Source organism: Lemur catta, chromosome 19 (genome assembly GCF_020740605.2).
Source record: "Lemur catta isolate mLemCat1 chromosome 19, mLemCat1.pri, whole genome shotgun sequence".
In the NCBI taxonomy this organism is placed as follows: Eukaryota; Metazoa; Chordata; class Mammalia; order Primates; family Lemuridae; genus Lemur; species Lemur catta.
Genome location: NC_059146.1, coordinates 14,122,947 through 14,150,262, shown reverse-complemented (window position 1 = coordinate 14,150,262; position 27,316 = coordinate 14,122,947). Strand labels below are relative to the sequence as shown.

Genomic DNA, 27,316 nt, shown 5'->3' with positions numbered 1-27,316 from the left:
CTAGAAATTTTCTACCATCATTTCAAAGTCTCTTCCCAACTCGCCGTGATGATAATTTCCCCTTGGGCACTCTTCTTTCTCCTCCAGTGTGACTCCCACCTAACCTGACACCCACATTGCTACAAAAGCTACCAACCACCTTCCTTCCCCCAAATCCAGCAGCTACTGTTCAGTCCTCATCGTACCTGACTTCCAGGTGGCATTCAGCTCTGTCAATCACTAGCTCCTTGTTGAAAGCTCTCTTCTCTCGGCCTCAGAGGCTCTACCCTCTTCCTGGTTCTCCTCTTCGGATTTCATCTTCTCAGTCTCCAAATGTTGGCTCTTGTAGAGCCCAGTCCAGTCTTCTTCTCACGCTAATCTCTCACCCAGGGTAATGTCATCCATTCCTATGGCTTTAAATTGCTAGCTATATCCCTAGGACTCCCAGGTGTCTGTCTCTATCCCTGTCCTTTCTTCTTAGCTTCCAGCCTGGGTAGCCAACTACCCACATCAGAGTTCCACCTGGATACCTCACAGGTGCCTCTCATTCAATATATTGAAAAAGCCGAAGCCCTATCATTACCCTCCACTCTTCCTCCAGTGTTCCCCATCTTACAAAATGGCACACGATCACCCAAACTGTTCATAACAGAAATCCAGAAGCAGCCACCCTATCTGTCCATTCATCTGTCAGTAAGACCTGGCAATTCAACCCATTTGCATCCATCTCTTTTGTCCCCACTCTAGTCCAAACCAAAATCACCTCTCAAGTTAAATCTTGGCAACAGCCACTACCACCCCCCACTTTTACCTTTGCCCTCTTAGGATGCTCTCTTCATGCAGCAGCCAAAGCAATCTTTTTTAAATTGCAGATTTTGTCCTGTCACTTTCCTGCTTAAAACCCTTCTGCAATGGATCCCCAGTGCAGGCTCAGCAAAATCCTACATCTTTAGCATAGCATAAAAGGTCATGAATTGTCTGGGTCCTATGTACATCTGATCACTCTCTCCTATTCACATACTCCAGCCATTCTAGCCTTATTTGTTTCTTAAACAGGCCTACCTCTTTCTCACCTCTGGGCCTTCACCCATACCTGTCCCCGCCCTGATTGTTCATCTAGCTAATTCCCGTTCATCCTTCAGGGCTCAATTTAATGTTACTCTATGGGGAATATACACTCTGGTCTTCATGTAAACTCACGCACTATGTACATGATACAATCTCTAAATTATCATATCAACTAACCTTGTGTCCCTAAATAATGACTGGTCCATTTGACTAAACATTAATCATGGCCCTGATTAGAATATGTTATCACATTCAATGATATGTGTGAGCCTGGAAAAGCAACTGTTGGAGCTGATACCTACAACTGTTCTCACCGTTTTGATATGCTTAAAGAAAAAAAAAAAAAAGCACTGTCTATCAGTTACATTAAAGTTAATAGGAAGAGTTAATGTAGTTACTAATCAACTAACTTGTTGATTACCAGATACCAGTATTAGCTTTACTCTGAAAGGGTTTTGTAGATAAATTACATGCAGAGATTATGTCCAAGGGAAATATATTTATAGGGTTCATCTCAGGGACTTTTTTTTTTTTTTGAGAGGACCTCAGTATATCACCCAAGCTGGTCATGAACTCCTGTGCTCAAGTGACCCTCCCGTCTCAGCCTCCTGAGAGCCACCAAGCTCGGCCACTTGGGGATCTTAAATTTCTTTACTTATATTCCTAGCAAAACTAGGAGATTGGAAGTACAAATGCTATTTCTTTGTACAAGAAAAAAAAAATGAGATTCAGATATTAGGTAATTTATCAATGGCTTGTTGCAAGTATCAAGGTATTTTTCAGGTATCATCCAAAAATCCTTAGAAAATCTCTAGTAGGTGGATAATGAGATAGGTTATCAATGCACTTTGCATGCAGAAACCATAACCTCGCAAACACGATTTGCCTGGTGTCACCCAGAAAGGCAGTGAGAAATAGAAATAGATCGTGAGACTCCTGGTTCACCACCGTGTCCTCTAAACCACAGTGCGGACCAAATAAAATCAAGTAAAAACTTGATCAAATACTGATTTAATTTGCCAAACAGATGTATCCACTGGATTCAATTATGAGCTTTCATTCTACACTGAAGACATTCTCTTTATTTTTCAGTAGGGATAGAATTTCCTGTTGAAAATTTTAGTAATCAACTGGGGGTTGGGTAGTGATTTAGCCAATCTATAAATATGTAATTCTAGCCCTTTAAAACTGACACATAGGCCAACATTACTAAAATTCAGAAATCCATTTTTATTTCCAGAAGTTTTCGTCTGGTGAAAGTTATTGAACATTCCATCATGAAAACAGTCAGTAAAGTAATATCTCATAAGGTTTAAATAGAATCTGTTCCTTCAAAATCAAGAAAGCACAAAGAAAGGTGAACACACTGGGTACAGCACTCAGGATGATATCTGCCTTCAAATTCTAACTCTACGGAAAGGTAAAAACAATTAACCAGATTTAAAAGCTTTTTCAGCTATTCAGAGAAAGTCACCTATACTGCTGATTCAACGGATGTCACTCACCACCCTCACTACCTTCACCTTTCATCCCACTTGGCAATCAGCAGCTTCAGGGATACAATGTTTGGAATCTTCCGTGAACCCCTGTCATGGCAGGCTCTCACTGCAGTCCTCTAAATGCTATCAGTCAAAAAAGTAAGAATAAAATAAAACAGAACAAAATAAAATCTCACCACCACAACAAGAGGGCCTCAACTGATCTTTATTCTATTGTTAGTCATTCACCCTCATCAGACCCAATTCTCAGTTCCCCCAATGATTCTGAATCTTGTGACAGTAAAAAATGGGGAAATAGTTAGCTCAGGTTAGAATATATAGTATTAATATTATTTCTATACTGCTACATAATCTCATTTACTTGACACCTAAATTACATAACAGCCAGTAGAGAGCAAAATTATTCTAGTTTACGCTGTCTGGAGAGGGGTGTGAAATGCATTTATATACACATTTATATACATATACTAGACTCTTGAATCTTCACTGGTGGAAAACCCTACACATTTGAATCCGTTTTCCAAAAGAAACAACGTTGCAGGCTTTATTAGACAATGGGCAAGCATTTGTATTTTGCCCAGTACACAACTGCAGTGAATATACCTCTTCTTGGAAAAGAAGACAATTTAACAAATTAGGAGCAATGTGTACCAGAGCCTTCTAACCATGAAAATTCGATCTCACACCCAGAGCTTAAAGGATCAAGATGAGTTCAAAGAGAAAGAGATGACAGGCCTTGAGAAATGTCACTTGACCTTTCTGGCTTGACTTTTCCAATAGAAGAGGCAGTAGATAAGCCTGGTTAGGAAGGCAAGGGATAGATGTTGAGAGAAATGAATTAAGTAAGTAACACTTAGGCCAATTAGAATTTTTAGAAAGCAGAATAATCATCAATAAAAATTATTGGTAAGCTGTACCAATCAGAAAGAAAAAAACAGAGAGTGGTATAGTATAAAGCACTATTATTCCTAAGGCCAGGAACAGCAGCGACATTGTCTTTGGTAATTATCAAAAGAGTTCTACGGTGAATGACATGTTCCATTATTCCCATTTTACAGAGAGAAAAACTCAAACTCCAAGCCACAAGGTGCTTCCTTCACGTACACAACAATTTGGCGACAGAGCAAGTTTTGAACTTTTACTCTCAAGTCGACGCTTAGCCACTCTGCTTTCATACATGAATAAAACAAACAATAGAGACTCCCCAAAATAAATACCAAACAATATGTCTTGCAAATACGACCTCATAAAAAGCTTCTAAAAAGACGCCCAATCTACAGACAAGATTGCTGCTGCCAAGTGTATTGTTTCAGGATTTCTGGATCCTTGCAAAACACAACCCAAGCACCAAGTTTGTTAGGGATCATTGCCATAAAAGAATGTCGACAGGCAGTGGTTCCTAGAGGGCTTTAGCCCATACTATACTACCAGGGAATTCTCTGCAATTGGAAAACTGGCAAGGGAGGTCTGATTCCAGTTTCAAAAACCTGTGGAACTATCATCAGATTTCCTTGAAGCAAAGGAAATCTAGATATAAATATTTAACTTCTCTGATGCAGCTAGAGGTGTCAGGCAGCTACAGAGCTGCGTGCTGCAAGCTTTAGAACCTTTGGCGGGCATTCAGCTGGGGCCAGGAGGAGAAAGCAGCAGGGAATTGGGAAAGGTCTGTACCAGCTCAATCAGCTCCAGAAAACTAAGTTGCTAGTCAAGTATCAATCTTTAAACACCTCACTTTCCAGTGTGCGGGTACATTGTTTCTTTTAAGAAGGCTTTTCCTTCAGCAGTATTTGCCCAAGTGTTTCCTCTGAACACTCTGTTTCTGAGCAATTGGAATGAACAGAGGGGAAGAGGTCAGCAAAATGCAACCGGACACTTATATCCCAGGCTCAGAATAGCCCCAGCCCTGACTCGGCCCCTCCCTTCCCATCCGATAGGTTTTCATTCACTCCTTCTCAGCAATTACGTTTTTTACCATTGTAATTATTAACAAATGTCTACCAGGCCCCATTTTTTCTTTAGAACCCTACCTCCCCCTAAAACATATTAATAGAGTACCATAATAGCCTCTAGCAAAAAATAGGTTTAAGTCATTATGATTTCATGTCTGTAAAATGTTGTGGTCTTGACCTCCAAAAAGACAAAAGCCACCATTTTTCATCATTTTAGTCTCTCTCTTCAAAAGACAGTATAGAAGAATGACAGAGGATAAGGCAGAAGTGTTTTAGGGGCTTCCCTTCCTTATCAGTATAAATATATAAATCATATAAATAGGTCAATGATCTTTGCAAAATCAAATAGGAGTAAAACCAAGGATACAGTAACTAGAGACTGTATCATCTTATTTGACTAAGAATACTAAAAGAACCAAATTTCTAACTAAAAATTTAAACTAAGATGTAAGCGGATTATATACAATAATTCTACATATGCTTTAGTTTATGTTATTCATGTATATTCATTTATTCATTCTTTCTTTTAAGAAATCATTAGTGAATACCTACTATATCCCAGACCCTGTCCTAATTTTTTACTTTTATTTCCCCCCCAAAAATCTTCCTGTAAATTCCATGCATTTTCAACCGTACTCTCTCTCGATGTCCCCCAGTAGCCATGAGAATCTGTAGAATTATTCCTCCATTCAGACAAGTGGGAGCCTACTTCCTACTGGATTCAGTTTTGAATGGAAAAGGAAAACCACCACAATATATCGTAACAGCTGTAGGAGAGCTCCAGTCAAGCTTCAGAAATGGAGACACGTTTTAGCCAATATTGTCCCACTGGACTTTATGTTTCCTGAGTTGTTCGTTGGACTTGATGTTAAGAAGAGGCCCCTCCTCATGAAGTGAGAGTTTCCAGGGCCTGCTGGGGAGTTACCCAGCCTTGCAGAGCCAAAGCTTTATCTCAAAGGATAAGGTGGAGTTTGCTCTTTTCCCCTATTGCGAAATGAGAATATTAAGTAATCTGTTTATATCACACAGATCCGAAATCCTAGCTGATTTTTTTTATTTTTTTTAAGACTAAACCATCCACTGGATTTCCTTCTGTTTGTAAAAAGCAACCTGGGCCTCCTTCTTCCTATCTCAACCTGGGTTCACCTAACAAAATCTGGCAGCCCCCCCTCCCCCAGTCTATATCTGAAATGAAAACCAAGTGGTTGTTCCTCATGGTCAATATTTCTGGACCATCCTGGTAACGTTAATTTGTCATTGACAGATTCTGTGGAAGTGCTGCCTGGGCAGGAGCTGAAGCCTTCTGATAAAGAAACAGATATGAATATCTGAAATACTGACATTTTTAAATACGTTTATCCACAGGAACCATCCCCTGCCAAAAATGTTAACTTTCCAAAACTATACACTGTGTAAGGCAACCAATGAAAAGCTTCCATTTATTTTAAAGATTAAAACTGGCATTTGTTTTCCTTTTGAAAGAGTATCTCTTTATGTATGAACACTCATACACTGCTGGTGGGACTGCAAACTACTGCAACCTCTGTGGAAAGCAATATGGAGATACCTTAAACAGATTCAAGTATACCTATCATTCGATCCAGCAATCCCATTATTGGGCATCTACCCAAAAGAACAAAAGTCATTCTATAAAAAAAGACATCTGCACCCAAATGTTTATAGCAGCACAAATCACAATCGCAAAGATGTGGAGACAACCCAAATGCCCATCAATACATGAGTGGATTAATAAAATGTGGCATATGTATACCGTGGAGTATTACTGAGCTATAAGAAATAATGGGGGTATAGAATCTCGTATGTTCTCCTGGATAGAGCTGGAACCCATTCTACTAAGTGAAGTAGAATGGAAGAATGGAAAAACAAGCACCACATGTACTCACCATCAAATTGGTTCACTGATCATCACCTAAGAGCACATTTGGGAATAACACTAATCGGGTGTTGGGTAGATGTGGGTGGGGGAAAGGATGGGTGTACACATACACAATGAGTGCGATGCGCACTGTCTGGGGAATGAACACGCTTGAAGCTCTGACTCTGGGGAGTGGGGGAGCAAGGGCAATATACGTAACCTAAACTTTTGTACCCCCATAATAAGCTGAAATTAAAAAAAAACATATGAGGAAAATTATGTGACAATGAGGTTTAGGTCTTTGAATATATACCACATAGATCCCTTATATAAACAGAAGGTGACTCCTCTTCTGACTCATTCTATTCTTAGTGAGTTTTGCAGTTGATGGTTTTCTACTGAATTTTTAGAATGTGGATTAAGTGTCAGGCCACCCACTGGGGGTAAAGTTGAACAATGAGGGTGTGGTTTGAAGTCTCCCCAGAACCACAGCGTGACAAGGAACTCTGAGAGCGCACCTTCTTGCCTTCAGGCCGAACTGAATCCAATCACCCCAAATTAGGGGACCCTAAGAAGAATTTTAAAAGCATGAGCATTTCAAACTCCCAAAAGCTAGTGAACCTTAGTCAACTTAATAATTGCTTATCAGGAGCATACTTCATTTGTGTGGATTACTGTAAAAAACAGTTTTATTTTAAGCTTACTTTTGCCAACTGTGCTGCAATATATCTCAATGTTTACCCTAGAAACAAGAGAAATAACTACTTGGATAACATATTTGGGTAAAAGGAAATGTAATTGATAATATACATGTAAAAATGTTCCAGCTCCTTGCCCTTTGAATTCCTGATCCTTAAAACTGGACATTTGCTTCTGCCATAAATGTACCAGAACTTCCGAATAGAAATAATAGTTTGCTTTCCTTCAAAAATATACTTTTTCTACACAATTAAAAATATAAGACTCATGTCCTTGAGAAAAACATTCCCACTCAAAATGAGAATCCTTTTTAGAGATCTTGACTCCCAAGTCATCTGTTTTTTCTTTTCAACCCCTGGAACCATGGATGTGCTATCACACCCATGCCCATTTCAACTTTTTTTAGACTATCACCTAGATAACATTATAAATTTTAAGTCCTCCCACCCCCACTGAGGAAGCCAGGTGAGAAAAGCAGAGGGTCAATTGGGAGGACACTGATGTAGAAATGAACAATTCCTAACTGTAGTTTCAAGACTTGTTCTGTAGCAGAGCCTGCACCGCTGGAAGTGACCCACCAAATAATGACACCACAACCAGCCATCCCACGGGGCCTCAGGATGCAGCAACAGGCAACTAAGTTACCTGGAAAGAAGTATTAGCAGCTCAGGCACCAATAACATGAAAGACAGTCATTAAAACAGAGGTCTTATAAGAATGGGAAAATACACAAAATCCACGTGGCAAGTTTAATCATCTCAAAGCCAACACATTTCTCGAATTTTAAATATGTAGATATTTCTACCACCTTTGACTGTCTTTTTGTTTTTCCTTAAAGAAAGCTGGCTCCAGATTTGTGTGCTATGCATTTATATTGTCGTCTTAATTTTGTGCTTGAAAGTCAAGGGAAATATTTCAGGAAATACACTTCTTAGTCAAAGGCTTAAGAAACCACGTACGATATCCTATTGCTGTGGAGTGCTGTCACCCCTACAGAGCTTACAAACTCAAGAAGTGATTTATATCTCTTGTGAACTAAGCTACAACCTTATTTTCAAAGTACATCTCCTTCCCAAGCTTTGTTCTACCTTAATTGTCCTACAACTATAGGATACCCACTCAAATCTACATTATTTCTTACATCCTTACGCTGTAACTTTAATACTTTTATCTTCTCTTCCACACTGGGACAGAGTCACTACAATGAAGATTTAATAACAAGGGTTCCAAGAATCTTACGACAAAAGTTTGACCATTTTGCTTTCACCAACTTGACATTTTCCCACAGTCATGTTGTAAAAATGCAAGGAACTCGTAAAACAATATGAAAGAAAATACTGTAGTTTCCGTTTTCCTAAGAAACTTAGGCATCAAATTCTTATTAGTCAGTCTCAGGAGCATAAATGCGGGAAGTTGGGGGTGGGGTGGGGGGTGGGGCCACCAACCCTCTAACACCACGTGGGCAGAAGAAACTTACTAAAGAAATATGAGAAACAACATACTAGCCACACTATTCGAACTGTTCCAGGTGGTGCAGGAGCATCACTTGCCCGGGACTTGGTGTTCAGTCTGCTTGAAGAATTACTCCAGAACACACAATACCTACTCTCTTTTTCCCAACACCACCACCCTCCGGTCCAAGTTTTTGATTGGCACTAAATGCTTACAAATGGCACCAGTCCAACTAGAGTTCTCCAGAACACGTATGAATTGTCTCCCAGGTGACTTTAAAGGATGGAATTGATCACGATTCACCTACAAGTTTCATTTGAGTACTGCCTATAACCCTGATTATTTTCTTAATCTCTTTATGAATATCAATAATAACATATATCTGTGGTGCCTTCATATAATTATTTTAATAAATATTTGTTAAGCCTTGCCTTCTCACTATCAAATAAATAGCATTATTCCCACATTATTGATAAGTCAAGAGACAAGAGAAGGGAATGCACACTGAAAGTATCATAGCACCAGGTAAAATATAACTCTTTGGTTTTTAACAGGCACTGTGGAGCACTAGCAAAAGAAGTCCTGGAGGTTTTTATGTAGAGAAAGCTCTTGTCCATCTTTTCCTAAGTGAGACTCGCAATGATCACTCTTAACAGTCTCAGCTTGGGCCCATTTTCCCTGCAACAATGGAATCATTCTCCTTCTGCAACATCTGTTTCTCCACCATGCAAGCTGCAAGAAAGCATATTAGAAGGTGCTGCCAAATACATTTATACAAATCTAGCAGCTTCCTTGAAATAGTCATCGGAAAGTGGTTAGCACTATCTGGTAAAAGATTTATTTTTGATGGAGAGGCACGGCTAACATAGGCACCTGCTTTAAAATAAGACTCTTTTTTATAAACCAGGCAAGACCACATGAATTCAGATTCTGATGGTCCAATGAAGTTCTTAAAATTACTTTCTGTGTTGAAGCAAAACGTGGAGATTAATGCAAACTCCACAGAAAAGGTTTGGTGTTGAACTTTAAAAATGTAAGCTATGTGAAACGTATGAATGCTATTATCTACAGAGACATATGGATGTGAACAGACACTTTCCCAGACCCACAGAGCTCACCTTCTACTTCTTCTTCATCACACACATGCTTAAGGAAGGAAGCCCCTCTGTCCAGGACAGCTTCATCCTCCATCCTATAGTAATAAAAAAGAAAAAAAGAATGCTCAGACTTCTCCCGGAGTGAGCCACTGGTAGCAGCCCAGCTTCTGGGCAGGTTAACCTGCAAGCTGTTGTTCATGTTAACAAGGCAGAGTCACTCTTCCTTTGGTGTCTGCTACTCCTTCACGCAGCTCCTCTCCTCTGGTGCTGGAGAATATGCCGGTCCCACATAGCTTCAGTGCTACCCTTGAAAGGGCACCCACATAGACAGGGAAGAGAAAACAATCCCAATCCTGTAGGCTGAATGTTGGGGGGCTCTCCCCTTTGGGGTTTTAAAAGCAAAACACGGTGGAAGCAAAAAAAAAAAAAAAAAAAAATACCAAGAGAGGAAGTTTGGTGTGTCTGGAGTGCTCGTGATGCTCGTTTGTGGAAATCCAGCTTCAGTGCTTAGCTCTTTAAACACCCACTGCATGAATGTATACCCTCACACACACGCATGCACACCCGCCCACGCGCAGAGAGCGACAGGGAGTTAGGCTAGTGCACAGTGGGAGCCTAGCTTCCAGCCAGCCTCTTAATACCAGCACAGCCCAGTATTCTCTGTTGAGTGGCAAGCTTCGAGTCACATGTTGGCCTTACGGAAATCTGACATCTGAGGATTATTCAGCAACCCGGCTTCGGCAAGAGGCACATATACATGCCACCCATTCATTCATCTTCCACATTCTTCTCACATGTCTGACTCTATGTATATCTGCCCTGTTAACTCTTCCCTGAAGGGCACGAAGTTCTTCATTTTGTAACCACATTGTGCTGCCCTCCTGTCTCCTTACATAATAGGATCTACTCTGCAATTTCATATGCTAAATAAGTCCTCAGAATTCATCCAAGGAATGACAGCGTTTTTACGGCTTCCCAGTGCCAAACATGTTTCTGGTTTATAGAATGAGTTAAGGTTTATTTCCATACTCTGCGGCTCCTTTTCATTGCATTAACTTTGATATACAGAATTCCATGAACTCTATTTATAGCGAAAGCAGAAAGAAATCCTGAATTGCTCAAATGCTGCTTGTGTAGTACTAGAAACAAAGAACTTTGGGGACAGCTGCTCTATGTCATACCGTACATGAGCCCTGCCAGAGAACCAAATGTTCACTCTGTATTTTATTCATCCAATTATGTGCTCAGGCATTGAATACTGTATGTCTGTTTTCCATATTGTCTGTATAACTTATCCTTATGCTTCAGATATTTGTTATAATCTCTGTGGATGGGCACTGAAGTCGTATTTTTATCCTTACTATTTTGGGAGCATATTCATCTCACAAAGTCACCGATCGTAGCATAAAAAGTGAGAAATTTGGTGTCAGGTAGCCCTGGGTTTGAAAAAAAATCTAGTTCTACTTACTCAGTAGTTATGCCACCTAAAGCAAAGTATTTAGCTTTTTTAAGCCTCAGTTTTTCCATCTATAAAATGGGGGTCATAATATCAACCTAGCATTGATTCAACACAGTAATATCAACCTTGTATTGATTGCTTCGAGATTCAAATTAGGTAACATGTCTAAAGCACTCGGTGCAGGACCTAGCACACACTACATGTTTAATTAATGTAAATTTCCTTCCTTTCTGATTTCCTTCTTTCTTTTTTACCCTGACCAATCACTGGTGGACAATCCCCTTAGGAAACTCATTACCTTTGGGCACTTCCAGATTTCTTCTTTCAGGGGTAAGGGCCTGGTAGGTAATAGCTCATCCTGATATATACCTTCCTCCTTCTCTATACTCAAACTAAAAATAGAAAACTAAATACAAACAGGTTATGGGTCGGCCATCAGGATTAGAGTGGAAAAGAAAATGCCTTGAAGACTTGAGAAGTCAAGTCAGTTACTGACCTCCCTAAGCCTCGGGTTCCCATGAAGATGAAACGATACAGCATCATCACTGATTCAGCAAATATTGATTCAGCGCCTGCTACATTCCTGGGACTTTTTAGAGGGAGGGGAATACATCTGTGAATAAGACAGACAAAGTTCCCAAGAAGCTAACAAGGAATAGATGACCAAGGTCATCTCAGATAGTAGTAAGTGCTTTGCCAAAAACAAAAGGAGGTGAGGGGGGGCTACTCAGCATAGGGTGGTTCCGGTGCGGCTTCTGGGAAGGTGACATTTGAGCAGAGACGAGAATGACAGGAAGGAACCCCCAGGGAAGACCTGCAGGCAGAGCATTCCAAGCAAAGGGAATAGCAAGTGCAAAGGCCCTACGGTGGGAACAAGTATAGCACGTTCCGGGGACAGAAATGAGGCCCGTGTGGCTGAACAGACAGGCAGAAGGTCACCCGTAGGAGAGGATACTGGAGGGAACTGGGACACGAGACCACAGTAAGGAGTCAGAATTGCAGATGTTACAGGAGCCACTAAGAGTTTTAAGATGGAGAGTGACTTGAGCTGTTACTTTGTAAAGGGTCACCCTGGCTGCCATGTGAACCAATGGATAGTCAGGGGACAGGAGAAGCCAGGAATGTATTCCCCTCCCTCTGTCAAAGGAGCCCAGGGAAGGCTGTGGCAGAAACAGGCTGCTGAGAAGGAATCCAGAGTCCTGTTTGGCCACTTCGAGGATGAGATGTTTATTGTATGTGAAAAAGGTGCAAAAGTAGATGTCCGAGTCTGGAGCTCAGGAGCTCAGGGCTGGAGACAAAAACTGGGGGATCAATGAACAAAGCAATTGCTGGTATTACTGGATGAGATCGTTCAGGAAGGGAATGCAGAAATCAAGGAGTAGACCTGAGTGCCGAAGCACACCAACATTCATAAGCAGAGCAGAGGGGCAAAAATGGTCAATGAGGTCAGAGGAAAACCAGGCAGGAGTGATGCCAAGGAAGTGACAAAAAGAGGAGAGTACTGCTAATGAGAGGCCGAGAAAGATGGAGGCAGAGATGCACGATTGGATTTGGCAGCATGGAGGTCATCGGTGATGGCGACCAAAGCACTGGAAACACCACACAGCAGGAGACACAGGGAAGGCATTCAATGGTTCCCTTTTCTCTTTCCTGCCTTCCTCCATTCATTCATTCAGTAAATATTTACTGAGCACCTACTACGTGCCAGGCAACTCCAAGGCACTGCAGATACAGTGATGAGTGAGATGGACAAGGGCTCTAGTACAATCACATCTGCCTTCTCAAAGCCTCCCCCAGCAGTCAAGGTTCAAGGTGAGTCAAGAACCCATCCGCCATAAAACATCTGTAGACACAGATAAGGATGACAGCTTCATGGGGAAATTTTCTTAAAAGACCTCAGAAGCACAACAAAATCCTGGAGCGCAGTACAACAGCACCCACATGAATAACACTATCTCCCCTTTGGAAAACAAAGAGGAGTTCAACTCACCACTTCTTCCCAGAACTAACTCTTTCCAGCCTATCAGCCCCCAAAACCCAACACGATTCCATGTGGAACATCCTTTCTGCACTTCACCATTTATCAAGTTGGTCTGAAAGTCTTTCATTGTCTTTTTTTTTTACATTTCCTAAATAAAATGTTTAGCCTTTGTGTCTAACCATTCCCAAAGTTTCATGCAACCCCCAAAGGGGAGGTAAAAGAAGAAAAACAGGAGCAACTGCAGGGGATGGTAGAAAAGTTAAGAAAAGCCCTCTCTCTTCTTAGGCTGAGAAAACCACCCAGCCCTAACCGAAGTCCCGTCACCCACCGTGTCCCATCTGAGTTAGAGGGAGAACAGTGACTGGAACGTTCCCTGGCTCTTCGGTGCCTATTCCACATTCCCTTCCAGACTATACATAGCAAGTAATTAGAAACTTAGTTCTCTCTGACAGACAGCGCAGAGCATCTTACAGCAGCCTCTTCACCATAGGAAGCAGAAAGGGGTGAGTGAGGCAAACTAAAAATATATAAAACCTGCACACTCACAGCAGCCGTCTCCCTCACTCGCCCTGGAGAGCAAGCCCGGCCTGGCACACTGGGGCTTCTGCACAAACTACAGGGATTTTGTGGCTTTTTTCCCCTCTTTACACCACAAATGTCAATTATTTGGGTTTGTGTCTCCCCACCCCAAATCCTCCCAGCAGTTGCTTGCTATTATTAGCGAGACAGAGATAGCTGTTTAAAGGATCATCTGCGCCAACTAGCTCCCCCCTCTATCGACAGGAAGAAGTTAACTCATCCAGTCCCTAATCAGGACCCCAAATCCACCTGCAAAATGTTCCTTTCACGCACCCTGCGTTTCTGACAACAAAGGAGGGAAGGAGCATGATCCCAAACACCTCCCCGGGCTGCTCACATCACCAGCATGAGGCAAAGTTCAGAATAGATCTGGAAGCTTCTCACCGGCATCACGGGGATAAGGGTCACATAGCCAGTATAAAATCCACTCGGGGCCCAAACCGCCTTCCTTCAGCAGGGCCTCTGACAGTACAAGTTATACCCCTTCTACAGAAGTCCACACCCAAAGCGAGGTTTTTCTCCTTCTTCATTATTCTGGGACACCAAAATGATTTAACTGTAACACATGTCACATCTGCTGCCAAACGGACCGGCTTCCACCAGCCGGTCCTAATCACCCAGCGGGCTTGCAAGGATGACTTCAGCCTGGCACGAGAAACATGTGTGCAGAACTGTCGGCCATTGGGTCTGGAGCACCCATCTGCATTCCAGCCCGCTGAGTTCCCACCCCCAGGGCCTGCGCCAACTGCCAACGTGCTCACCAGCTAGTCCACACGGCGCGAGCAGCTGCCACTCAGCCAGTCAGCAAGTGGCGGGCCGCCAGCACGCAAGTTTCGGAATGCAAGCCGGCCCGCCACCGTGCCGCTAAAGGCTGAAGGTCCCCAGTGTGCTAGCCTTTAGACTCGCCTCACTTGCCCTCCCGCCGCCCTCCTCCCATCCCTCCCCTGCTATGCCTCCCACGGTAGCATTGCACTCGTCTCTATGGCAACAGCATCTGGTTTCAGGGTTAGAACTTTATACAGCTTGATTCTCCCGGCCCAGGGCTCTTGCCAAAGGATGCACCAGCAAAAAAACCTGCTGCTTGTGGTGGAGCCACCTGTTTCCCTGCCACCCCGGGGCTGCAGGGACATCGGGAGCTGTCGGGTCAGAGCAACCGCATGCACGGAGTTCCAGGGGAAGCAGAACAGAGCCTCCAGCCTTGGCACGCAGGCTGGCGTGGGGAGGATCCACTCCGGGCTTTGTAACCCCAGTCCCAGAGCCAGCCCCCTCTCCACAGCCTGCTCTCCACCGAATTGTGCCGCACACGGATCAAATCCACAGCAGGTTTTCTGACTCCTTCCCCAAAGGCACCAGGGCTGGCACTGTAGACAGCAGCAGGGTACCAGCCTGTAATAGTTCCATGTCAGAATTGGTCATCACTGGTTCTTTGCATGCATACAGTTTAAAGTTTATTAGTTAATCTTGTATTTAAACTCGTCCCACTTTATCCTCACTGGCTTGGTCTGTTTATGGTATCTGTGAACCCCATTAATCACTCACTTTATAATAGCTTTCCTGTGCACAGCAAACGGACAGCTCTTTACACACACGCACACTGAAGTGAAACACGCAGGGCAGTGAACAAAAACTAGCGAGCGAATAGTTTTATTATTAGCCACTGCTGTCATGAAAACTATATTTATAGTGTACACAATGGCCTTTACTTGAGAATGAAGAGGTGTTAATCTGAAGCCTCAGAGCTCAAAAGCAGGCTGTCCCTGCCATTTGGCTGGTCTTGGATCAGACGGGAGGCAAAAATCAGCATTTCGCAGGTCTTTTTAGGAGCTTTGCAGGATGCAGCGATCACTACTGACATCTAAAATTGCACACACACATTTCTGAGTTCTATTTCCTATTCAAATCATTTCTAAGAGGCGGGGGACCATTTTCATTCGAAACCATTTGCAAACGTGATGTTTCCTTTCTAACTTCTCAACCTCACAGCATTTTCCTGATGCTTTTGTTGTTCTGTAAAATTTGCTGTCCACATTCGCAGAACAAGACACGAATCTCCAAGCCACAGGCGACCGGAGAGCGATCTCGGCGGCTGCAAAGTACACTGCCATCTTTTGGCAACATGTGTTCACTACAGGGAACCAAGGGGCGAGAAAAAGCTGCAACCGTTCCCTTCAAAACTTCACAGGGGCCCCACGAGGGCCTTTTATTCCCACAGGAAGTAAAGGAGAAGAACGCAGTTGTTGACCTAACTGTGCAGACTGCTGGAGCTCTGGACACACATGCTGGGGAAAAGACATCGGTGCAGCAAACTTGACAAGCATGACTGACGGCAGGGAGGACTCAAGGGAGATCAGCCGACAACAAAGCGAAGCAAATCTTCGCAGAGTTCAGGAGCACCCTCATCAGCCTGGAAATTTACACAGGCCCAGGGTCAGGGGAACTGGGTGACAGCCCCACACGGAATCAGACTGTGAACTGGATAAAAGGTGAAAATGCAACCCAGAGCAGGATCACGCCAAACATAATTCTGGATTTATGAACTGTATTAAAAGTTCATTTGTACTCCTGGGCATTTATCCCAGAGAAAATGAAAACTTAGGTTCACACAAAAACCTGTACACAAATGTCCACAGCAAGATTTATAACAGGCAAACACTAGAATTAGTCCACATGTCTTTCAACAGGTGAATGGTGAAACCATGGTATATCTCTACCATGGTATATACTGCTTAGAAATAAAAATGAACAAATGCCTGAATCAACAAATTGAATGAATCTCCAGGGGGATTCTGCTGAACAAAATAAGCTAATCGCAAAATGTTACACTTATGCATCATTTTCAAAAGGACAAAACTGCAGAAATGAAGGAAAGATCAGTGGTTGCCAGGGGTGAAAGATGGGGGGCATCTGTGGTTATGAAAGGGCAACTCCAGGGATCCCCGAGGTGTTGGCTCTGCTCAGTGTCTTATCCGTGGTTACCGGGATCTACAGAGGTGATAAAATTGTATAGGACTTAATACAGAAAGGGAGAGGGAGAGAGGAGCACAAGCAAAACTGAACAAATCAAGTCAAGTTCAGGGAATTGTATCAGAGCCAATATCCTGGGTAGGATATTGCACTATAGTTTTGCAAAATGTTAACATCGGGGAAAACAGGCCAAGTGGGCTTTTTTTCCACTAGTAATTTCTCTGTATTATTTCTCAACTATGCATTTGAATCTCTAATTATCTCAATACAAACTTCAATTTTAAAAAAGCTCATTGGTAAGTCTGTTTTTAAATTTCTCCTAGAAACATTCTTCTACATAGTGGCTGGGCACATCAGTGGGTTCCTCAACATACGTGCAGAATCAGCCAAAACCGAGTGCAAATCCCAGACGTGCAGTGTAGTAACTGTGTAACCTCCGGAAAGTTAATTAACCTCTCACTTCTTCAGTGTCTTTTAAAGGAGCCTAAACCACTTCAAGAGTCCGTTTAGGGAATTAAATAAGTTCCTGGGGTAAACAAATCCAATTAAATTTTTAGTTAAATCTGAATCTAAAATTCACAGGGCCCAGAGAACATAGCAGAGTATGAGTAAGTCCTACAGACCCTAAGGCCATAATTCTGTCTCATGAGCAAATGCATGGGATTTTTAACATGGGATCCCACAGGATCAAACTCTTCCCTTCCATCTTCTCCACGTTGGGGCAATGTCCCCTAAACTCTGTCCTCAGGTTGCTGACTGACTTGTGAGAGGCCGGAGCAGGCTCAGCAACAAAGGATGAGGAAAGAACTGGAAGGAGGATGCAGACAGGGGCTCAGGGGAGGCTCCAGATGAAGGAGGAAAGTGCCGGGAAGGGCATTAGGTGCTGAAGGAGGACTGCTTGCATGACCCCTCGGGACACTCCCCAAGCTAGCCTACACCCCCGGTCACACACGCTTTATCTTCCCTGGGCCTTCCGATGTGCTCCCGCAATGACCATGTGTTGCTTCTGACCCGAGCACCCCTGTGGCACGGAGCAGTCTCACCCTTAGGCCAGAAACCAAGCACTTTGCCCTTTGAACGTTTTCTCAGAGTTCATACTGTTAGGGACCAAAACAGGAGGCTCCCTTCTAAACTCTTCATTTTCAATCACCACTCTTCAAGGGCTCCTGTGTGACAATTAGGAAGGTCCTAAGACAGGGATGAGGTAAGATGAAACGGCTGGAGCACGACGGAAGCCAGCAATGGGTACGGCCACCCTGTGTCCCCTCCCCCTCTGCACCACCAGCTCTTCAGCCAAGAGCCCACCGGAGCCAGCAGCAGAGTAAAGAAAGGAGAACAAAGAGGACGGGAAGATGCCCCACAGGGCAATGATGGGGAAAGGGAATAGCTACCCTGGCAAGCTGAAAACCCACCCTGCAAGGCAGCTGTCACTCGATGGATGCTCCAGCGTGCTCGGGCTTGCAGTGAGTGTGGGGTGGCTGGATGCCCACCTGCCCTCTCACCAGCTGTTTCTAACCTGTCTCCCCGGCTCTGAACCCCATCCCTTCCAATCCATCCATTTATAAAGCACACTTCTGCATCAGTCTGCTTTCGAGTATCAGTCGGTGGTTCTTGGTTATATATAAGATGAAGTCCAAACTGCTCAACGTGGAAGGGCAGGCTCCCCACACTTAGCCCCTACCGTCCCCCACATTTCCTGAGCGGTCCACGGTGCCTTTGTGTACACGTCGTTTCCTCTAATGAATATGTCATCTTAGTTAATTAACCCATTCTTCAAGACCCAGTGCAAAGCTCTCCAGAACACTGTCTACGATCTCAGACGTACCTTTCCCCAAGCAGAGAGCTATGCTCCTGCCTCTGTTCTCCTTGGGTTCCCTGAATGTGCCTGTTTCTCAAACAGCACGGTACAGCGCGGTGTAGCTGCAATTTAACATCACTCAACTCTACTTGGACATGTTGTGGCAGTTGTCCCCACCACAGTATGAGCTCTTTGAGGGCAGATATGATCTTCCTATAGTTTTTCTACCTCCACTGTCAAGCACATTCACTGCACATAGTAAGTGCTCATTAAATGTTGATGAATGAATGACTCACCCAGTGAGGAATGGGTATAGTGAGGGCACGTGCATGTTTGGTATTAAGTGCATCTCTAAGTTTAAAGGCCCTGCATGTAAATTTCAAACAACATGGACCCCATACACGAGCAAACTTCCAATTACTTGGTCTGGTATTCAAATGAAAAAAACAGTGATTTGTTCCAAAGCAAGAGAAGGGAGATGGCTATGTTGTACTCCCTGAGAAATGTTGTTTGTGGGTGAATTAAGGAATTTTGCAAGGATATTTTTAACTACATAATTTTTTCCATATAGGCTTATGATAGAACTTAGCCCTTCATATAGACTGTAACTGCCCTGTAATATGTAGTGTCAGAATTAAATTTCCCCTTGTCTGCTTAAAAAAAAAAATTAAGAGGTACCTGGACCTGCCACATATCAGGTTCTAAATAAATATTTGTTCAATAAATACATGAATGAACGAACTTAAAAATAAATTGCAACATAAACTGCTTTAAATACCCAAAAGCAAAGCCAGGTACAGTGGCACATGCCTGAAGTCCCAACTACTCAGGGGGCTGAGGCAGGGAGTTTACTTGAGCTCAGGAGTTTGAGGCTGCTGTGCACTATGATTATGTCTGTGAATAGCGGCTGCACTCCAGCCTGGGCAACATAGCAAGACCCTATCCCTAAAAATAAATAAATACCCAGAAACTGCATGAGAAGTTATAAGAAAGCTCAATTTTGTTTCTGAGGCCTGCAACTGGCAAACAAAACTCTGTAATGTTTTTAGGTAAACCTATAAAGAAGCTGGACGCAAGGTACCTACAAAGGAAATGAGAATTTGAAATGTCCATATAAACCTTAAGCTCTGGAAATTTTAGCTTAACTTTACATTTATGCATAGTCAATGGTAAATTGCTTGTAGTAACTGCTATGGCAATAGCACAGATAACTAAAATCCACAGTTCATTCATATTCATTTTAGTCTGTGATTTTGCATACATTTACTGTGGATTTTATAGTGACCTCAGATCAGATGCCAATCAGCAGGTGGATGAGGACTCAAGAGCAGAAGTTTGTTTCAGACAGGACACGGCTGGGAGTCAGCCGTGTGGCACCTGATCGGGTTCAGCCCCTGACCTAGCCACCCCTGACACACATGCCTTCCCTCCCCACCTCTACCCAACCTGGCAGCCACATCTTCCAACCCGAACAACCACCCGCTGGCAGGGAGGGATAAGACTCCCAATATTTTATTAAGTTCCTGCTATGTGCAGTCGGTATGCTAAACATTATCCATACACTGTCTCATTCTGGATGCTGTCATATTTTGCCTGGCTCAATAACAGGGCAGGGCTAAAGGTTCTAGCTTAAGGATTTCAATACCTATAAGAATGCAGGAACTGAGATTAGGGACTCTCATTATCTATTAATTTTTTATAAGTCACATTTTAAACACTACATGCCAAATACTGAACTAAGCACTTGTACAATGATCATTTAATTCAACCCTCATGACAACCCCATGAGGTCGGGACTTTTCACACACCCATTCTGGAGTTATCATTTGAAGTTAAGTAATCTGCCCAAGATCACACAGCATATATAAAGAGAAGACCAGGCAGGCAGGCTAATTTAGCAGTCTACGATTTCAACCACTCTACCAGACCCTTTCACAATTAACTAATCCATGCCCATCGAGGATTACCTTTAAGAATCTCTTTTCATAACGCTGAACTTAAATATGCCTTCTTATAATTTCTAATTCTATCGCTTCCACTCACCTATTTCCCTACCTTGGTGTGCCTACCAGCCACAGATTGAAGCATTCTCTAACAAGCCTCCCAAAATTAGTGTCTTTTTTTTATTTAGCAAACACTTAGGTAGAGCTTGCTAATGTGCCAGCCACTATCGTAATCACTTTACAATTATTATCAACTCATTTAATTCTCACCACAATCCAACAAGTTATATACTGTTTTTATCATCACCACCTCTGAGGCACAGAGAGATTGAATAACTTGCCAAAAAAAAAAAAAAAAAATCACACAGCTAGAGCTGTTGATGTCAGGATTGAAACCCAGAAGGATGAGTTCCAAAGTCTGTGCTCTTGCCCACTAAATGTCACGCTGCCTCTTTTTAGCTGATTTGATCGATCTGTCCCAAACTCTTTAGGAACTTGGGACCACAAATATTAAGCAGACCCTTAGTGAAAGAGCAGAATCCCTGTACACAAGGGAGTATACAGACCCTTAACGTTCACGAACATCCCCTCCCCAAGCCCATTTTGCAAATGCTCAAATTCACAAATATCACTGTAGCATATAATTTCCATCCACCAGGCTCAGTCTGGGCTTACCATGGGCACAGGAGTTCCCTACATGGGTCTCTACGAAACACAAACCACCATGTGATATGACCCTGTAGGACTGCCAGCAAATAGCTGAAATCACAATTGTCAGATTCACACATGCTAAGGATCTACTGCATCAAAAGCCAGAAGAGTACATCACTCACCACGCGGGCTAGACTACTAAGCAGAAAAACACCTTCTACCTCATAAACTTTATAAAGCACGGGACACTATTATACGAACATTGAAGACCCTTCTCTAGTCTATGCTCCCTTATTAAAATCTCTCTCTCCACAAAGCTGTTCGAAGTTTATCCTCCATTTTCCTCAAGGAATCTCTCAGTGTATACTTGCAATCAAATTTTCCAGAGTTTAACTCATCTACTCATTCGTTTAATCACGTTATTGAGTGTCTACTGTGACTTGGCATTATTCTAGACACCAGGGATAAATCCATGGTGGGAAAGAGACAATACATAAAATTTAAAAATCAACTGTATAATATGTTAAAAGGTAATAATTCGATGAAAAAAATGTGAACAAGGCAGAGATTTAGGGAGTGCTAGTGGGCCTGGGGAGGGGTGCAGTTTTAAATAGGTAGTTAGGGGAGGCCTCACTGAATAATAGCTCAGCAAAGATCTGAAGGAGGCGAGAAATGAGCCTTGTGGGTATATGAGAGAACAGCAAATGCAAAGGCCCTGGGGCAGGGAAGAGCCTGGAAGATTCTTGGAACATCAAGGAGGCCAGTGGCCAGTGCAGAGTGAACAAGGAGAGGAGGAGAGAAGATCAGAGAGGTAAAGGTGAAGGAGGGGTAGGCTGTGTTGGGTCTAGGGGCTATCATAAGGGCTTTGGCATTTACTCTGAACAACTAGAAAGCCACTGGAGGTTTCTGAGCAGCAAAGTGATCATTTCCTCAAGCTTACAAATCTTCTTTCCTTTTTAAATCTTTGTCATTATATAAACATTTCCAGTAAGGTGCTTCCTGGAACCTACTTAGAAGATCTTTCAGGGTCCACAGCTACAGTCGCAGAGGTTATAGGTGGGGGTTGCCGGGTCAGCGCCCTGTAGCACCCATGCTAGGACTTGACCCAATCCTCCGTCTGCAGATCCAGGAGTGGACCGACAGCCTTGGAAGACCTCATCCCAAGCGCACAGCACCGTCACATTGACTTCATCCTTGTGAAGGTGCAGAACAATGTTTCAGTGCTCATGACAAAGGTCAATCTGCATGAACTAGTCACTGCAATCTTTATTACCTTCTGCCAAACAGGCTCTGAAGTTCATGACTCAAGCAGTTGCCACCTGAATCCTCCCCTCCCTAAATTTGCCCCAGGGATGGCGATGCTCAGTGTTAGAAGATTCCAAGGCAGATGATTAACATGTAGATATCATGAGAATAACATAGAACTGATTTGTTGATTTTTTTTAATACCCATCATTCAAATATATACTTTAAATAATAAAAGAATACATTTAAAGTTGTTTTAAACTATGTAAGACTTGAAACCATAAAAATGTAAGACCTGAAACCATAAAAATTCTACAAGAAAATGTAGGAAAACCTCTCATAGATATTGGCCTAGGCAAAGAATTTATGACTAAGACCCTAAAAGCAAATACAACAACAACAAAAATAAATAAACGTGACTTAATTAAACTAAAAAGTTTCTGCACAACAAAGGAAATAATCAAGAGGAAATAGACAACCTACAGAATGGGAGAAATTATTCTCAAACTATACATTGACAAAGGGCTAATATCCAGAACTGACAAATAACTCAAACAAATCAGCAAGAAAAAAAAACAAATAACTCCATCAAAAGTGGGCAAAAGACATAAACAGACATCCTCAAAAGAAGACAAATAGCCAATAAATATATGAAAAAATGCTCAACATCGCTAATTATCAGGGAAATGCAAATTAACACCACAGTGAGATACCACCTTACCTTGTCAGAATCACCATTATTAAAAAGTCAAAAAACAATAGATGTTAGCATGGTTGCAGTGAAAAGGGAATTTATACACTGTTGGTAGGAATGTAAACTTGTACCACTGATATGGAAAGGAGTATGAAGATTCCTCGAAGAACTAAAAGTAGACCTACCATTTGATCCAGTAATCCCACTACTGGGTATCTATTTGAAGGAAAAGAAGTCATTTTATTAAAAAGACACCTGTTATCTGAGTGTTTATCACAGCACAATTCACAATAGCAAAGATATGGAATCAACCTAAGTGCCTATCATCCGATGAGTGGATAAAGAAAATGTGGTATGTATATATTCCATGGAGTTCTACTCAGCCATAAAAAAGAATGAAATAATGTTATTTGTGGCAACTTGGATGGAACTAGAGACCATTATCCTAAGTGAAGCATTTCAGGAATGGAAAAACAGATACCACATGTTCTCAGTTACAAGTAGGAGCTAAACAAAGGATATATATGGTCAAAAAGAGCAGTAATGGACATTAGAAACTAAGAAGGAGGAGAGGGGTGATGGATAAAAATTTACTTATCAAGTACAATGTGCACCATTCTGGTGATGGGTACTCTTACTTCAGCATGATACAATTCATCCACATAACAAAAAACACTTGTCCCCCCTAAATTTTCTGAAATAAAAAAAAATTCATCTCTTTGTATGTCTCCATCAGAGCTTTTGAGTGACTAGGTGCATTGTCAATGAGCAGTAATTTTTTGAAAAAAATCTTTTTTTCTGAACAGTAAGTCTCAAAAGTGGGTTAAAAATATTCAGTAAACTACACTGTAAACAGATGTGCTGCTATTCAGGCCTTGTTTTCCACTTATGCAGCACAGGCAGAGTAGATTTAGCTGTCTCACTTTCTTAAAATGCACATCTTCATGAGAGTAGCACTTGTAATTTCTTTCAAGGACCTTTCCTTTGCATTCACAACTTGGCTAACTGGCATAAAAGGCCTAGCTTTCAGCCTATCTCAGCTTTGGACATGCCTTCCTCACTAAGCTTAATCATTTCTAGTTTTTGATGTAAGCTGAGAGACATGTGACTCTTCCTTTCATTTGAACACTTAGAGGCCATTGTATATTATATTGTTGTGTCTCAGGGAACAGGGAGACCCAAGGGAGGGGGGAACTATGGGTTGGAACGCGTGCATCATTTATCTATTAAGTTTGCCATCTTATATGGGCATAGTTCATGGCATTCCAGAACAATTACAACAGTAATATCAAAGATCACTGACTACAGATCATTCTAACAGATGGAATAATGATAATAAAATTTGAAATATTGCAAGAATTATCAAAATGTGACACAGAGACACAAAGTGAGCACATGCAGTTGGAAAAAACAGCACCATAAATGTGCTCGAGGCAAGGTTGCCATAAACCTTTAATTCGTAAAACAGGCAATATCTGCAAAACCCAATAAAATGAGGTTTGCCTGTGTTTCTTAGAAATATACACTGAAGTATTAATTGGTTAAATGCTATGATCTTCTGGGATTTGCTCTAAAACGCTCCAGCAAAAAAGGTGGTGGGGAAGGGAATGTGAAACAAGATTGGAGACATGTCGAAGCCGGGTAATGGGTTGTGGAAACTGGGCAACGGATCCATGGAGGTTCACTGTGCTATTCTCTCTTCTTTTGTTCATGTTTGAAATTTTCCAAAATAAAAAGGTTTTTAAAAAACTGTAAAACTATCCTATATAAGCCTCCCTCTTCTTCTCTGCCTAATGCATTCCAAAAAACACACATGAATATAAAAGTCGTAATAAATATATTTACATATTATAAAGATGGTTCTGTTCCCCAAAAATTAAAAACTGTAAAACCCACACCCATATCCCTCATTTTAGACATAATAAATAAAAATGTGTATTAAGTATTTTAATATCGTTACTTTTTTTTTCCTTTTCCTTCATACCTTAATACTCAGGCTCTCATCCAATGAATACGTGATTGGCTTTGGCATGTCTAATGCTTTCCATCTTAGTCAAAACAAAACGAAGTTTAGGAGACCTATGTTCCTTAGCATGAACATCAGAATTTTTCCCCTCACTGTGTAAAATTACACAGTAAAATGCAACAGAGCATTCAAATACTTGCAGCAACAAACACCAAGGCACAAAGAAACCTGGCGAGGCCGACCAAACTGAACTACAGGCCGGTGTGCAACACCACCTTGAATTTGCTGCAAGTGTCCATCCACTCCTCAGCTGACGTGCAAAAGTAAAAAAGCAGAATATTAAAGGGGATTTATGGGAGTTCTTACACATCAAAGCATGGTCTGTATGAAAACTGCACTTATGAAAGTCAGGACTGCCTGTACATATCTACATCTCTGCATAAGACAGTGAGCCTCCCTGAAATCATAGAAGAACAAAACTATCCAAAAACCAACCCGGTCCCTTCTATTGCTAGGCATAGAGGGGAGACAAGGGAAAAGAGAAAGATGCCTTTGGTGATGCCATATTCCCTTCTTGGCAAACACAGGATCCCTACTTTTCCCAAAGAGATATTACATTTGTTGGTTAGGTTCCCAGGGCAACTTGCAAAGTGCAATTTACTGAAAATGTGGCCAAATTATAGTAATAATAATAATAAAAGCTAATATAACAAGTGCTTTCTGTGAGTTATTTAAACTTTACTATCAGTCTGTGAAAGTAAGTGCAATTATTATTCCCCTTTTACAGATGATAAAACTAAGACTTAAAGATGTAAGCAAGTTGTCAAGCTCACACAGCTACTCAGTGATGGAAACCATATATGTGATCAGCTAATAGCATCAAAATTACTAGTAATATTATAATGCTAATAGTATTGTTTTAGGTACATTACGGGTGAAATAGACTTGTATGGATTTGAATGGAACTGAAACCTTAAGCATCATTCAATATGGTTTTCTATGGCAAAATACATTTGAGTTTCACACGACTAATAAATATACAGTGATGGCATTCCAAAAGTAGTAGTTAGAAGTAGTTGGAAGCAGCACATCCATTTGGTTAGAAAGGTTATCAAACAAATAACTGAAATTAAAGGATAAATGTCAGTGTTATCTCTAATAATCACAAATAAAATTAACCATAATCAGTTGGGACAAACCAACTCTAAGAAGAAATTACAGACACATATTGCCTAAGGCACCTTTTTGCATTTGCTTTTCTCCTCATCTCAAAAATCAGTTATCTGCATAAATACAGTTAAAGACCAAAGTAAAACATCACTCGGTTCTTAAAGAGCTGTTCAGTGTCATGACATCTCCTCCCTGGAGATTTGGGACTTGCTTGTGAACTATGACCAGCTTGAATCACTTTCACAAGCCACTAGTTTTAAAGGAAGAGTTATTTCTTCATCTAAATATCTGAAGAAAAGTCCCTTTGCCCATAAGAGTCTTGGAGGAAGTTAAGATTACTTTCCCTTCAGTCTTCGTTTGTTTTAGCCTTCACATTCCTCCCAGCTTACTAGCTGCAGCCAAACTAAAAAAGAAGAAGAGCTAAAAACAGTGCAAGTCAGACTACCACTACCACATTCCAGCCTCGATGGAGACCTCAGAGTCTGTTTTGTAAGTCTTGCCTGTGTAACAGTTCTATAAAACCAACAGTCAACCAGGAAAAACTAGCTAAGCACATACGACAGCACTCTTACATCAAACAGAGCAATGATCAGCTGAGAGTTGTCCGTTTCTGTTACAGTCACACAATCATTTTTGTTCATAATGGTCTTTGAAAGGCAACCATAGAATAACCACCTACAGATGAAAACTACTCACTAAGCTGTATAAATGCCATTTTGTCAGTAGCCAAATCATTTATTGCTTCATTTTACCATTGATTTGCCCTGTTTTACCATTAGGGCTGAGAGCCCATTCCTTAGCAGAAACACCTTGTTATTCAGTCTCAGTAAAGATTAGGTTACTTAGAAAAAGAAACTTGGACGTCAAGGCAAATCTAAAGTGGTATTTTTTGACCACTTCCGATTCTCCCCATCTTGTCCTCCTCACACAATTTCTTTAAAACAAAAGCTGTGATGAATTTTTATGAACATAATTCAAGCTATTAAGTTTCCAAGTCTCAATTGTCTCATGCACAAAATGGGCTTAGTAATGCTTGTGACTGTTCCGTCGTGGGGAAGCCATGAGATCGTAGACAGAAAAGCACACTGCTCGGTGGGTACCTGGCATGAAGCAGGCAGACGACACACATAGCTGGTAGCAGCGGACTCCTTAATTTTTCTCAGACAGCCACAAGTTCATGGAGGTCACGTGCTAGCAACTGGCAAGGGCGGGAATTCAAACCCAGCTCTGTCTGACTCCGATGCTCT

General features: G+C 41.8%; 1 protein-coding gene across 1 annotated transcript in view; it reads right to left on the bottom strand.

Annotated features, from left to right (window-relative positions):
- The window catches only part of SLC4A4 (solute carrier family 4 member 4), a 324,449-nt gene that overhangs the window by 267,619 nt on the left and 29,514 nt on the right, over positions 1 to 27,316 (bottom strand). Inside the window, exon 2 of the mRNA XM_045531644.1 lies at positions 9,641 to 9,714. Within this exon, the coding sequence (XP_045387600.1) occupies positions 9,641 to 9,713 (73 nt within the window). The 5' untranslated portion in view covers position 9,714. The remainder of the gene's footprint in view (positions 1 to 9,640; positions 9,715 to 27,316) is intronic.